Source organism: Bufo bufo, chromosome 6 (genome assembly GCF_905171765.1).
Source record: "Bufo bufo chromosome 6, aBufBuf1.1, whole genome shotgun sequence".
In the NCBI taxonomy this organism is placed as follows: Eukaryota; Metazoa; Chordata; class Amphibia; order Anura; family Bufonidae; genus Bufo; species Bufo bufo.
Window position 1 is genome coordinate 266,530,948 of NC_053394.1, and position 16,029 is coordinate 266,546,976.

General features: G+C 37.9%; 1 protein-coding gene across 17 annotated transcripts in view; it reads right to left on the reverse strand.

The window, feature by feature from the left end:
- Positions 1-16,029, reverse strand: part of PAX2 (paired box 2) — a 76,610-nt gene that overhangs the window by 31,218 nt on the left and 29,363 nt on the right. For 14 of the 17 annotated variants that reach the window (XM_040435895.1, XM_040435894.1, XM_040435899.1 and 11 more), the window contains exons 4-5: positions 13,903-13,988; positions 11,818-11,937 (exon numbers count right to left, since the gene is read on the reverse strand). In XM_040435895.1, coding sequence (XP_040291829.1) covers positions 11,818-11,937; positions 13,903-13,988 — 206 coding nt within the window. The remainder of the gene's footprint in view (positions 1-11,817; positions 11,938-13,902; positions 13,989-16,029) is intronic. The other 3 variants (XM_040435898.1, XM_040435897.1, XM_040435887.1) reach the window with 1 other exon arrangement.

The window sequence follows — 16,029 nt, forward strand, 5'->3', positions numbered from 1 at the left end:
ACAAGGTACATAGGGGGAGAAGTAATAAGCTAAATACACCAGAATTTTGGCTTCATTTGCGCCAAAAAACATAAGGGAAAATTTATGAAACTGATAGAAAAACTTTCTTTGTTGCTCATAAAAACCAATCACAGCACAGCTTTCATTTTAGAAAATAAAAGCTGCAATGGTATTGGCCACTATGGGTAAAAACAATACTTTTTCTTTAAGACAGTTTCGCAAATTACCCCATACAGCCTTATTTATCAAAACTGTCTAAGAGGAAAACTGGCTTTGTTGCCAATTACAACCAGTCAGAACTTATCTTTTTCTGAAACTGGTCTAGTATAGTGAAAGCTGTTCTGTGATGGGTCGCTTTGGACATTGTCCTCCATGGTGTACAATCTTTGCACCACATTTATTTAGTGTTTTGGACAATTATTGCTCCGCGTTTAACAAGGAGGTGTGGCTATTCAGAAAGGGGCATGGCTTAGCGAGAAATGGCTTTGGCTTAAGATGTGTTAATGTTTGCCAAAATTGTGGAGCAAAGTAAGCCAGATAATAGGCAGCGTAAAGTTAGGCAAAACTGTCTAAGGACACAACACAGTTATCAACCAGCAGGAGTCACTTAAAAAATTTGGGTTAAACTGGCTAGTCTTAAGGCCCACATACACATTAGTGTATTGTTGGCCGAACCCACCAAGAACGGCAGGTTGAGCTTACAGTCTAATGTGTACGGGGAGCTCCAGACTCTCCCCCAACAGATGAGAGAGTAGAGAAGGATCAGGCAAAGTGAATATTTTTACCCGATCCTTTTGTTCTCCAAGGATATAAGCTGTAAGTATCTGGCAGGAGTTGGGAGAGATAACTGTCGGCTGAATGATCGTTTAGCCGACTGCTATTATATGTGTATGGACACCTTAAAGTGTAACTCTTTCAGTTTGTTTTTTAATATAGTGTAGGGACAGTGGTGTTAAATGTCTTTGTAATATACTTTATTAGGGAAAGATGTTTCTTGGTAGTGAAAAACTGGGTGTAAAATTTTCTTAGCAAAGCTCTAACAGCATTACTAAGGAAAGTCTGTCTTCAGTCTACAGAAGACGGCTGTGTGTAACATACTGAGGCTTCCAGCCAACTCTAGTCACTACCCCAGTTCCTTATTATGTATATGTGCCCTAACTATGACTGCCCATCGCCCCGCCTATCTAATTTGTTACACACAGGCATTTTCAGTGTTCAGTAGAACTGAAGACTGAAGACAGACTCTCCTTAGCAATGCTCAGTTAGAGCTTTGCTAAGAAGACTTTAAACCAAAGTGACAGTTACACGTTATGATTAATAAAGGCTGGGTAAATCTGCATCATAATATTCCTAAAGCCCTATGTCTAGAAGTTGTGCATATTCCGCTAGCATATAAGTGATAAAAAATCTTCCCCTTTTAGTCTATAATGTTTTAGGTTGCAAACTTGAGTAGGTATGAAGGCCTTTTATACATTACAGGGATGGGTTTACTAGATTTTCCATCATAAATAGAAAAGAAAAGCAGCCATTGGTTATCTAATTTTTACTAAAATTTCTTAATAATCTGTCTGGCTATAGCCAAGTAACATGAAGTACGTAGCCATTGCCGTAGCAGGGAATTCTGGGATCTGCCACAGTCTGGTAAATATCCATGCTGAATTCTGTCACTTAATAAACTGCTTGTAGAAGCACAAACAAAAAGCTAACACAGAGGTTTGTGACCCATGAGGTTGAATGACTATGCACCTTTAGGCCGGTACAGCGTGGAACATGAGTAAGCCTGAGAGAACCTTACAAGCCAATCTCAAATGCCAGCTTTGTTAGCTGGAAGGACAGAAGGAAGGCGAAAAATTACATAGCATGCAGCTCTAACTATGCTTGTTTAGAGAAACTGCTTGCATTTATGAAGTCTTTGGTGCGGAAAGCAGGGTTGCAAATGACTGCATCAGGAGCGACAGTAGGGGCCATTAATTTCCTGTTATGTTTTCCTGTGTTGGGGGCTTTATTAATTTAATTTTACACTGTCGAACAACGGCGAGAGCTGACACTGCCACACTTTCATTTTTTTTTCATCACTTCATTCTGCTTGTCTGACATACAGCAGCAAATTGTGAGGCCCAGCGAACACAACAGGACTTCACTCTGTGATATCCATCTAATTCAAGACCACTTCTCCATTTAACCCCTTCCTACCGGCTCACTGCCAGGATCTGCAATCTGCTAAAACTTTGAATTGCGCATGGTTTGAGGCAGTAATAATATACTGCAAGGTGAAAATTGTTATTATGCATTTTTATATTTATGACACTGATATGTAATATAGAAATTGAGATGTTTCACTTATACAATTTAGGTTATCAGATTTATTTTATATGAAAAGCCTTCTGCAAACCATTATTAATAGCATTTGTTAAAAAAATATATATAATATGATGGCAGAAGGAAGATGTTTTTATCCAACATTATTGGGTCTAATAGGTGGCAGATTATCAAAGTTCCAGATTATTGAATTGTTATAGAGAATTATGTAAAATGTAAAAATAAAATACCATACTATCTCTTTTCTTTGTAATCAGAGGATTATTTTCTGGGACGTAAATACTGATGACCTATCTATAGGATGGCTCATCACTATTTAACTGGCGGGGTTCTGACATCCACCACCACAACAGATCAGGTGTTTGAAGAGGTTACACCACTGTGGTGAGCATAGCAGCCTCTTAACATCATACCAAGCACGGGGATGGTCACTGTATAGTGGCTGTCTTACAATTGCAGCCCAGGTCCATTCACTTGAATAGGACTGAGCAGCTCCTAGGCCATGTGACCAATAAATGAGATGACATTGGCCTAGGAAGAGGCCACAGTGCTCATCGGAGAACTGTGGTCTCTTCAAACAGCTTATCAGCAGGTGCGCCGGGGGTCGGACCTCCACAATCATAGATTGATGACTTATCCTCAGGATAGGCCATCAATACTAAACTCCCGGTCAGGGTCAACAACTTATTTTTCTGGACAATTAACCAAAAAATTATGGACAACCAACATTTTTATGGACAAATTGGAAAAATATCAAAAATATCAAAAATTATAAGCAATACAGGTCTGTAGGTCAGATACTAATAGTGAACACCAGCATTTACTGTGAGTTCTAAAATGCTGAGAATTACAATCAAATGGACTTGCTAAATTACCACCAGACACTTGAAAAAAGTCCTCGATTTTTAAGCACTGTCCAGGAATTTCAGGCAACCCTGTTCCTGGAAAACCCCTCAATCATGATCAATTGTCAAAAAAGTTATAGAAATAATTTGTGGATGGGCAAATTAACCTCTTTGCATTCATTGACTGACAAGTAACACCCTTCAGCTATCTGTTGGTCAGTAAAGTGTGTGGGTAGTATTACTGTAGGTAGTAAAATGTGTGTAAGTCCAGATATGATCACAATTGGACCACAGCCTGACATACAATGCCTGTTGTAGATGCAATACATTAGAGATTAAATGAACATATTATTAGCATTAGTAATACTAAAGCCAAAAACATAACTTATGTAACATACAAAGCCTACAAACTATGCCCACAATTGCAAACTCCACCTGTGTTTATCTTACAGGATAGCTTCAATAAAAGTATAGATTATTGATTCATAAAGGAACTACTGGTATTTTAAACCTAACCCAGTCCTCATGCATGTAGGACAGCTAGGGCTGCGGGTATAATAAGCGTGTAAAATGTGATATGATTAATATAGAAGTAATTTAGATACATATATAAATATATCTCATTTTAATAAGGAGCTTTATTCATTCCCATAAGGTCATCCCAACTGACCTCAATTTTAGTAGGAAAGTTCTTCAATGACTACACTCTTCCTTGAGTCGGCCTTTTCGTTGCTGAACACACACAGAGATGAAACCCTTATCTTGAAAACTCAAACTTCATAATCAGTGAACAGTAAATCTTTTCCCTGTACTGAATGTCAGAATGGAATGTGTGTAGCATGCAGGGCTCTACCACACAAATTTCTATTCACACTGTACAGCTAATCTGACTGCTCATCTCCCATCATTCTGCAGATGCCACCAAAAGTTGCAATTGGATTTCTGTACTTATGTTAGAACAGTTTGCCGTAATATACTTAATTCATTATTTCTGGATAAGCATGGTCACTATTACAACAACCCAAGTTTCCTAGGGTCCTGAAGGGCATATCTGCCGTGATACATCCTGCATTTTTAGATATTTTGCGTAATGACTAGGAATGAGGAAGGGAATATTCTTTAAAGGGGTAGTATGTGGCTGACAGCCCATGGACAAGAGTACCGTTGTTGCAATCCTATTAAAATCCAATGCTAATCTTTTTAGCTTTTGTAGTAACATACTGTATAGTTAACCCTAAAAGAAATGCAACAGGTCTACTTCCTTGTTACTATTTAGCATGAAATGATCATGAAAATTGGCAATTTGTACACAATGGCCTTGAAAATATTAGCATGACCATCGTTATAGGTGCCATTGCAACATAGTGCCATAATTATACTACATGTATATGAGTTATTCTCCCTTTCCATTTGCTTATTTCACCTGCATTGTTCCACTACTGCAGTTTCTTTTTTTTGTTGTTGGTTCTCCATCTGATTATCTATGAGGAAATAAATCCAAAAGCTTTGACAGTGGTGCAGTTTGTATACAAGAATGGAAAACTACAGACAGGTTCTGTGTCTCGTGTGGAGCACTCTTGAAGAGGGAACACGAGCCACAGCCAGTCTACATCTCTGAAAAGGTTGGGATTTCTGAGGCCGCCTTCCAGTGCTGTCAAGGTCACCAGGATTAGGTTCACCGAACGGTCAGAGCGGTTTGAGTTACTGGCACCGCCTGCTGATTCCTTTGGTGATTTTTATCCATCTCTTACAGTGTGTGGGATGGGAAGATAACTCACCTAAGTCAGGGGATCTCTAAACTTCTACAGCATATTTAGGAATGTGGGAGGGTCTCATTGCCCCCTTCTGCCTTCATCTAAATAGCAGGTGAGTTTTTATTACCAGTTGTAATAAGACAATACCTTTTTGACACAAAGTGTCCCTTCCTGTGAGCAACAGCAAGCATCACAGGCTTCATAAACAGCATTTATCTGCAGTATCTCCTTAATGTTATAGTCCAAGATATACTTTCTATCCTGTTAACTTGAACTATAAAAGTTCTTAGATGCACAATGAGCCCAAATAGTAAGACTTGCAGGGTAGGGCTAATAATTTTAGGCTTTGATGAGTGATACGTCTGTGATGCCGGTGATCCTGGGAACGGGAGAGATTTCCTTTTGGTAAGTGAGACTCCTGTCTAATGACTAGGCCTTGACAAGGCCAAAGAAAACTCTCTGATCCCATGGGTTCTGTTTACAAAGCTTCTGAAAAGTTGCATCTAGACCATTAGCATTTTATCAAATGTTAATCAAGTATCTAATACACATCTTTTGGGCAGGTATAATAACGTAATTTTGATCCAGAAACTAAGAAGGTCTCAAGGGGGACAATCTGGTATCTACTGCATTATTTGCATGTCCCCAGCTACTGCAAAAACCTGGGTTAACTGACTCTAAACTTATCACTTTTGGTCTTGAATTGATCATTATAAGAAAAAAAAAATCAGTTGGGGTATGATCACATCCATATTCTATGGAGTTTCTGTAGAAATAAATACTCATGAATGGAAGAGCAATGTTATTGCAGGAGTAGATGCAGGAGATAGTGCTGTCTATTCTTAGCATAATGAAAAACCATAAAAGCTGTTTTTCATTCTTAGTTTCTTTTTTAGATATAGTGTAGACTATTTTCAATGAAGAATCATTAAGTATACAAGCAGTAGGAGTATTTGTTTTACTGTCCCTTTCTATGATACTTGGGCCATTTCAACACCCCATACCTTCTAACAATCCAAAGTGGAGTCCTACACAGGTTCTCACTACCCAGTACCAAGGAAATAAGATCAATCAGGAACCCATAGCAACCCCATGGTGTGCCTCTATAGTATGCATCCCTTTGTATACCAGACTTTTACTATATATATAAGTAAAGATATTAGATGGACCTTCCATATGTTGGTCTTACATAGGTGAGACATCTTTATGGATACCCAACTATTTCTTGATTATTCAATGTCAAAAGGAAATCTATAATAATATAATTAAATGTTCCACATGTTGGAAACATTGGCCCACAATTACTTGTTGTTGTGTGGCTTAGTGAAAAAAGGCATGTGATTTAGAAGGAAAGGGCATGACTTACAACATGACAACTTTGCTAAAAAAATTGTGGCCCAAAGTAAGTCAACCAACAGCGGGAGTCGCTGTAATAAATTTGGCACATCTTTAGGCTACCTGTGTCAGTCTACACTGTCTAAGTTTTAGACTGGATTAGTAAATCTGCCTCACTGAATTCACTGGTCGTTGGTTAAGAAAACAGTATGCATGTTACATACAATATATACTGAAGTGATCAGTCCATGTAAAGAAAGTCGCACCGTACCAATCATCATATTGGTATTATAGGTAGATCTCAGGATACAGAGCCAACAGGTTAATTGTGCATAGCCATAAGAATATATGATAATGAACTGTGATTGTAGACAGGGAGATAAGGTGATGTTGGTTCATATTAACTAGATACAGGGTATTATTATCTGCCAGTGGTTCCTCAGCCTACACAGGGAGGTAATAGCAGACTGCCATGCACAGAGCTGTTCAGGTAATTGGTTTATATATCTAGAAGCAGTGGTAGCAATCTCTGCACAGACAGACTAGCAGTAAAGCCAGTTCCTTAAGGCGATTTCCTTTGTCTTTTCAATTGCTTGCACATCCATGAGAGATACAGGGGGAGAATGAGTGAGTGAGAGAGGGTGAGACAGAGAGAGAGGAAAAATGTTAATTTGTGAATTAATAGCTTTTCTCAGCGGAATTGTAAATTCAAATGTCACCTAACACAACGACTCTGTGGCTAGCCTGCTGAAGAAGCAGTGACAAGATACCACGCTTACGCTGACTCCCCCTTCCCTAGTCTCCAAGATGCTCAATTTGACTCCTTGCTACTCACACTTGCATTAAAATATAAATGCTGACTTTTTTAACTTTTGCTTTCTTGGAAAATAGTTGCCAATCGGTTTACCGATCAATCCTCCATTTTGTATTTTAAAATTTTTGTATTTATTATATATAACGGCTATCATTCATTCATTAATTTGGGTAATACTGCACCAGCTTCAAGTTTACAGGACTTTACTGAGGATTACCATGGAGAATTCTAAACTGCCATCTTGTGTTCCTCAGATGGTGAACCTTAGATGAGGAGACACAGTTCAAAAGGGTGGCATTGGGAGTAAAGGATTGTGCCAGTGCCAGGGAGACAGACGGACAGTGAGAATGCCAGAGGGACAGACAGCTGCTGCCAGTGTCACAGACATAAATAGTGAGGAATAAACATTTAGACGTATGAGAGTAAATGTGCTAAATTATCTGTAAATAATTGTTCTTTTTGGAGCGCTGGGGATTTACCACTTGTATTTATGATGCCACCTTCCACAGGTTTTCCCTCTCTGTAAGTTTGGCTTTCACTGGAATAAAAATATATCATCCATCTAAGCACAGGCCATCATTGTAGTCAGCAAAATGGCCGACAGCGCATATTTGCCTTTAAAATATGTTTAATGAATCAACCAGCCTGTTATAATTAACCAGATACGTGCTGTAATGAGGGGGGAGCAAAATGTATGCCTGAGTGTAGAGGCTTATATTTTTTTGATTTTAATCTTTTTAAAAAAATTGTTTCTTACAAGGTCATCCTGGCCTGCATAGGCCCATTCATCAAGTCTATGAATGAGAATACTTCAACATTATGGCTGCGTGCCTGTGATTACATATATTAATTGAATTTGCAGCCTTACTGGCTCTCGTTAACTACAGATATAAAGTTATGAGATATCACTATACCGAGAACAAGCCTCTTGTTCAGTATAAATCGAACATATATGCCATTGAGTTACAGTTTGGGCCTAGTTTTTTCCAGCTAGTTCAGAAAAGTTGAGGAGTTGCCCGTGGCAACCAGACAGGCCACTGTTTACATTTCTACCAGTGCTAGAAAAGTGGAAGCTGTAATCTGATTGGTTTGTACAGATGACCATTTTTATCTGCCTAATTTGAATACATGAAGCCATTTTGTTCTCTTTGCCCTCAAATCATATGTATATTCAGTGATATGTAAGTAAATATATGAATGCATGGGTTGCATAAAGCTATATTGAGCATGGAGGTATGTACTAATGATTTTTTTTTTACTTTTATACCTTTTTCCAAGTCAACATTAGTGAAATAATGTTCCCAAGTACAGAACACATCCCTGGTGAAGCTGATCTTGAAAACATATCCAAGTTTCTAAGTTTCCAAAGGTATAATGAGGGAAAATGAAACAGACAGACGAAAGAGGTGCCAGAAGTGAAAAGCGATGATGCCAGAACCACAAATACTTTGGAGGACCAGAAGTGACAAAAGTGCAGACTTTTAAGCTTCAGTGGTAAAAAGAATGTTTATGCCAGATAACTAGAGGACTTGCCAAAGAGACATACAACGACACTGCCAGAAGAAGAGGCTGACAGAGCCAGACACTTTCAAGTGCAGCCATATTTTTGAAGTGCAGTGCCAATGACAAAATGTTGTGATGCTGTATTTCACTCATCAGAAAATGTGCTAACATAAAGATGTACTGGTGTTGAGATGCCTAGATATAGCAAAGCGGTATTTGTCATATGGAAATCAGTATCTTATATGTCATTTTTCATAAGTCAGGAGGTAAACCTGCTGCATTTGCTATTTACTATTCAATGGAAGTCCAGATGCGTCCAAGTTCAGTTTAATTGCATCCTTCTTGTGCATTTATTGGTACATTTATATATGGTTTTCATAACTTTGTATGTTTGCACACATATTTGCACTAGTAAATAAACCTACATACACAGCGAAACTTATGGTCAGTGTATAAACTACAGTTTTAGCCCTAAAAATCACCTTCCCAAGTTATGTTTTATAATCTGTTGGGCCGTTTTGCTAGCTGAAAAACTATTTTATGCAACAGAAGTTGTCACCTTTCTTAGAGTTTTGAACACATCTACAGATGTAGCCAGTGTTATATTGACTGACGTAATGTGTTAACACAGCAAAGAATAAAGAACAACAAAAAAAACTAAAGATTGCATTCAATTGACCGTTCTGGCATGCCTAGAGTCAAGATAATGCTGGCTACATCTGTAGCTAGGCTCCGATACGGATACAACTGGGAAAGCTTGGTAGAAACACTATTGGTCGTCATCCTGCTTCCCAGCAAGCAGATTTGACCAAGAAACAGCAGAACAGAATATAATAAGAGCTCATACAACAGGACAACTCAAGGACTTACATGAACAGGTGATTTTTTTTAGGGGATGTGCTCTTCAGTTAAACCTGCTGCAAGGCCTATTGCATCAGTCTCAGTTACTTTTGACACAAGCAGTTCCACCATTAGGCTGTTTAAAGAGCATGCCGTGCAATTTCAGGTAATTTGGGATTACAAAGCACTGATTATGTCTCTCATGCTCAGCTTATAATATAAGGGATACGATAAAAACTGAAAGTCGCAATGTAAAAATAAAAGCAAAACCTCTTAGCCCAGCAATGTCTAACCTGTCAACACAGCAAAAATCTAACAAATCTATAAAGAGGAGAAAAATAGCCTGAAAATGATGCTGCTTCAGTCAGTTCTAATACTCACAACAATATACCAAGCAGGTTATAAATCCTAGAATAAGGCATAAAACCTGAAACATCATGAAAATAATAATAAATTTGTTACACGACCTAGCCAGAGTATGCCACCAAATATTCATTTTAACCCGGTCGCTGTCGAATAATCATTTGCTGCTAGGATGTGATTAAATGCCGTTTGTTTAAGATATCTTCTCCTGCTTGTTTCTGTTTAACGGTGGAATCCGGGAAAATGTACAAAGGAGAATTACTTGGCTGATTTCCCTTAACTCTTTCAATAAACAAGGGAGAATAGAAGTGTTCAGCTTTCCTTCTCTCTCTCTCTCTAACACAGAACTGGTGCTGTGAATCACTCTGCTGCCTTCACCCAACCAGAGAGTTTGGCTACATCATCCTGACACATAATTATCTCTACTCTTCTTAATCATCCGTGCCGCTGTTACTGTGTAATGAAAGCAGCAACAAAGATGACAGAGTAGAGGAGGACTTTTCACCTTATATATAGGATGGCCAAGCAGCAAGTGTATCTGCAATGTATCTATATTCCCGTAGATTTATACTTTCTTATATGTAGTCCTGTTGCAAAGTAAGAATGAAGTAATTGTGCCAAATCTGTTACATTCTAGATGAAATCGTATCACCAGGCCAAATCAGGTAAGACCTGGCCAATGGGACAGCTATGTGGCATATTGCTGCCTGTAGAAGAGAATGTCTGGATTGAATTAGTGTAGTAAAAGTTTTCTCAACCTCCTAGGCAAGGATATAGATATCAAAGAGGTAGTATCTATGGGGTCTATGAAGAATGGAGGTCAACCCCATTCCGCAAGGCTAGTGTGGGCCTACATAAGAGTCCTCCTGTGCACAAGCCATGTCATTTAGGAATAAAAGGTCAGTGACTGGCCAAAGAGATTGGAAATACTGGGTCTTCCAATCCATATATTAAGGCACCATAAAGCTGGACCAGAAATGGTTGCTTTCTCTCATGCATCTAAGAACTGCCAGTCCTGTGCACTATTGTTAGGGCTACTTGGCTACTCTGGCTATGTGACATTAAAGTTACAATGTTGCACTGCTAAAAATCACAACTAATATGAGTGAAAGTGGTTGTTCTGAAATCCAGCCGGTTGGGACTTCTCCTAAACATTGTTGACTTTCAGCTTTCAACGTAACCACATTCACTCACATCAGTTGTGATGTAGCAGTGCGACATTGCGATTTTATGTCACATTGCCCTATGCCACCCTGTGGCCCTAATCTGACTCTTCAAGTCCAGAAAAAACTGGCAGTTATATTTTAGCACAGTCCACATAAAAACTCAGTTATTTACAGATCTAGTACCTAATGTCAAGTCATTAGAACTACATGTCTGAGAATATAATTAATTCTGGATTTAATAGTCCCATGATTATGTCAATCTCAAGTATACAAGATGGCAGGGATAATCATAACTAAATCCAAAGTGGCAACATGCATTTTATTGGTCCGCACTACATCCTCCAAGGTTCTCCCTACCTCAGGTAGCAAACCATTATCTGTCATCTTATAACATATAATAGATTAAAGTATACCAGACGAGGTCTAATGTAAGAATATCTCACAAACTAAAAACATATACAGAGGTCCAAGTGCATACCTCTAAATGATGGAATAGGTATAAAAGTGCTATGAAAGAAAATGCCCAAAACAGCACATAATGTGAATCAAAAGGGGAAATATAAACCTCGCACTAGCAAAACATTTTTTCTTCTCTAAGGCAAAAAAAATCCATATTGTCCTACAACTATGTGTTAATGTGTTACTGGATAATAAACTGTTATTTGTAAAGAATACTAAGTTAGATTTATAATGCTGGTAGGTTAACTATATGGTGGACATGTCACCAGTCTACTTCCATGACATAAGAGACCTTAAGAGCAGAAGGGCGGTGCATGGAGGCTACAACTGATCTGGTATAGGAGCAGCTGGTACGCATGGCTTTGAAATTAGACCCTATTTACAAGAGATACAGAATAAAGCTCTCTCTTTTTCCCTACCTTCATCGCGTTTCCTTTTTTCGCCATTTGAACGAGGTATACCCAGGATCCCATTTATGGAATAAGAGCCTACGGGATCATTGGAGGCGCTGGAGACAGGAGGAGATGCTGTACTGGGAACTAAACAAAATGAGAAAGGACATATAAGCCTGTGAGGAGACAGCTACTGTGGATCCTTTAATAGGTCACTAAATTTAAGGAAGCTTGCCTAACAAGAGAACACACATAAGGGAATCTCTATAGGAAAGTAATGGTCACCCACTTCCAAACAACGGAAGCAGCCATTTTGTGGGTAGGCCTAATATTATGAAAATGCTACTTTATATCCAGGGACCAGTAAACATTGCATTTACTGGTTCATAGAGCAGTCATTAGCTGTTTTCCCATATTTGTATTTTCCGCTACTCTCCATTACTTGCCCCAACCATTACTGTCACCTATTTTTTACTACACTGAGTGTTGTATATGAGAATGATGGAAGTGATGTATGCTAACCTAATATGTCAGCTTTTTAACAGACTGCACTACATTTATTTTGATAAAAAGGGCAAGGCAATTAAAAAAAAAAAACATTTTAGTAAAATTCATAAATGGCACTAGCTACTTATAAGTTGCTAGTTTAAGGAACATTTCTACCCATAATGTATATGAAGTACTTGAATCAGTCTCTATCTATAAATGCATGAATATGGGAGATAAATAGCCCCAGATTCTGAAGGATAATGCCATCTAACATGGGCAGGTTTCCACCTAGACTAGGTAAATCCCTCTATCCTAACTACTGCGTGGGGAAAAGGAAGAAACAACAGGAAGATGTAATGGCCGCCACTTGTTTAGTCCTGCAGGAGGAGGGGGTCAACAAAGCATTTTATTAACTGGTTACTGTATGTTCTGAAGTTTCTGAACCATATCATGGAGCAGTGGAGAAATATCTTAATGATTTAGCTACACTTTACAAGAATCTTTCTATGGAATACAATCAATCTACAAGGACGCCAGGAATTTATAACCCATATGTTTCTTCGGTTTCTGAATCACCAAAAAGTTTTGACACAACTTTCAAAAACTACAATAGTGTTTTCATGTCCAGTTCATAACATTTTGTTCCCTTGACTTTCCAACATGATGACACATTCTTCCATTCTGAAACATAGTGGTTAAAAGCTGAAACCAGTGGTTACTTATTGTTACTTTAACCATAACCCCTTGCCCTTTCTAAATCATGAGTCAGTAATCACATGAGTCACAAGGGCGGATTTCATTGGACTACTCACTAATTTAGGCCTGATGACCTCATCATGTCTTTCTATAGGAAGTGAATACAAATTACTACCTAGGTGCAAACGCAAAACACGCTAGCTATGTCAAAAATGTAATCACAAGTAGTAGCCCAAGAGAAGTGCTATAGTGACCTTGTTCCAAGTGATGTAGCTGGCATTAAAGGGGATATCCCATGATTAATGTAAAAAATGAAAATCATAATAATCTAGTACATGACAACCTCTTTCTAACAAAGCTAGAACCAGCCCTGTACATTACATAGATCCAGAGATCCACCCATTCATTGCTCCAATTATTCTGATAGATTTATTTCAAGCTGGCAGCTTAGGGGCTATGTCCTTTCTCAGAGGGCCTGTCCTGTCTGCTGCGGCTAGGGGTAGTTGAAGGATGGAACTGAGCTTCCGTATCAGTGAGCAGGACAGAGAAATTAGAGAAAGAGCAGACAGCAGGTGGCGCTATACAGATGGATTTCATTGAATAACTCAGTAGCTATAATACATTTTTAGTTACATGCAATTACAAAAATATTCAGATCGAGGTGCTGATTTGAAAACTGTAGTGTATTTTTCATGGGACAACCCCTTTACAGTAAGTTTTGGCATTTTGCTATATCTGTATTAACACAAATCTTCTTCCAGTACAGGGTATAAACCATCGATTTCCATGTATTCTCTAAAACATTACCAAGTGACCCTAATTTTATAAGATTTTTGTCAACTCTCCTACATTTAATGTCCTTACAATGGCTGATTCAACATTATAGTACATATGCTTAAAGTACATCGCATAATGTGAATGAATTACCGATAGTATGCCCTGGTGCGCTTACTGGCGTTCCAGATCCATCTGGTGTTGGGTGAAATGGTTGTTGTACTTTTGTCCTGATAATTCTGAGGAGAAGAAACAAATAAGATTTTATTACCTGGTTATTTTTGTCTCTTTATGTAAGAAAAAAACAACATAGATGACCGAGAGCTCCAAACAATATTCAAATCCCACCAAATGATTTAGAGTAGATTACAGATTTTTTTTTTAATGAACACAATTTTTCCTTTTAAGTATAAATACTAAAGAAAAGAGTTGCTCTTTAAAACATTACTAATGACTTGGGACATGATTACAGCGCAGGCAGATTAATGCTGGCAATTCTTTTTAAGCCATAACAAGCTTTCATAGACAATGAAGCTGTAAGACAGGCTGCGAGAAAGAAGCCAAGTTGTGTGTATGCTAACAGTATATATAGTATAAAGGTTTAAAGGTATAAAAAGGAGATGTGGTTAATGGTTATGCATCATGGGAGTTTCATATGCATGGTTGTCTCCTATCTTAGACAGTATAATGCGTTCTGCTTTCCAAACAAAGACAAAGCTGGTGATGTCTTCTTATCCATTTACAATGCATGTTTTTACAAGTTATATCAAAGATATCAAACTGACAAATCTCCCAAGCTGAGTGAATAAAATACAGGAACTGCTGCTGCCGCCAGGTGTGTGCTCACTGAGCCAAGCCAGGGAAGATTTAGGAATATGAGGTTATATCACTAAAACACATATAGGCTTAGCTGTATTTAATATTTGTGTGTATCGGTAAAATCGCCTTCTAGTCCTGTGTGCACCGTCATATACATAGAACTGATTTTATTCTCTTCCCTGTGAATATTGCTTGTTGTAACACTATTGTTTAGTTAACAATCTGCATACAATGCACACGTCTTAAGTGTCACAATAAATAAGATAATAAAATTAATAAAATATATGTAATATAGAAAGATAGTATATATATATATATATATATATATATATATATATAGTTAATATAAAAATATTGTCTATATGGATTTGCAATCCATAACGACCACAAATATCATTTTTCCTGGGAATTTTGTTAAGGGTTACAATGTATATTATCTAAAAATAATAGTTTATGGCCCAGCTCCCATACCAACTACAATGAAGGCAATGCAACCTAGAGTTTCCAGTGATAGTTTTTACCTTTTGCTTTAGACTTGGGCTTAGTTTTATATCTTTCAAACTTTCTCCATGCACTAGGGCTTCCATGATGAAATAATGGTATCATTTTATTAATATAAAAAGGTCATTTTTGTTATCGGGACACACTATATTGATTTACCTATTTGGCAAAAATTGCCAAAGAAAAATGTAAGGACATTGCATTCTGTGTTATTTTAATACTGGTATATAGCAACTTTATGCTGGCATTGTGCGTGAAAACATTAGCCCTAAGCAGTTGCCAGACAATATACTCCTTATCAGTGAGGTTAGGCTGCACTTTACTTAGCCAGTGATTAATTCAGAAAGTTTAATAAGTGATTTTGGGAGGGAGCCTGCAGGTGTACTCACTGTCCTTTCGATGGTATCTTCATGTATTTGGCTTTGCACTTTCAATTGGGCTATTATAAGCAGAAAATGACTTATTATGTATCATTATTATATATTGTACAGGCTGAGATGGACACATTCCTCAAGTTTTGATGCCGTATAGCGTCTTTATCCTAGGTTTATTCATAAGTCTGTTCAGTCATTGCTCCTTGGCTTTGGTCTTTAACACTTAAAACTCCCAAATGCCATAGTCTGACTTCATTGATTTTACCAGAGCTGTGAGGCCAGAGGATGGGAATGGGGTGCAGGCAAAGAGATTTAAATAGAAAACTATAAATTATTTCTGACAGTAAAGCAATAGTGTCAGTGTGCTGAGCAGAAGTCCTGTGTCACTATTAGATGCTTCTTAACCTGGTAACGCTATAGAAAAGGTTAAATGTCTGATGAAACCAAATACCTATGGGGCTAAATGGATCCCAGCAGCAACATAAGTGATACTGGCCAAATATATCAAAGCTTTAGGCTGCTAATATTTATCTTGTTATTGACTAGGGTGTTCAGGCCATACATCTGAAACCACCTTGGTTGACAT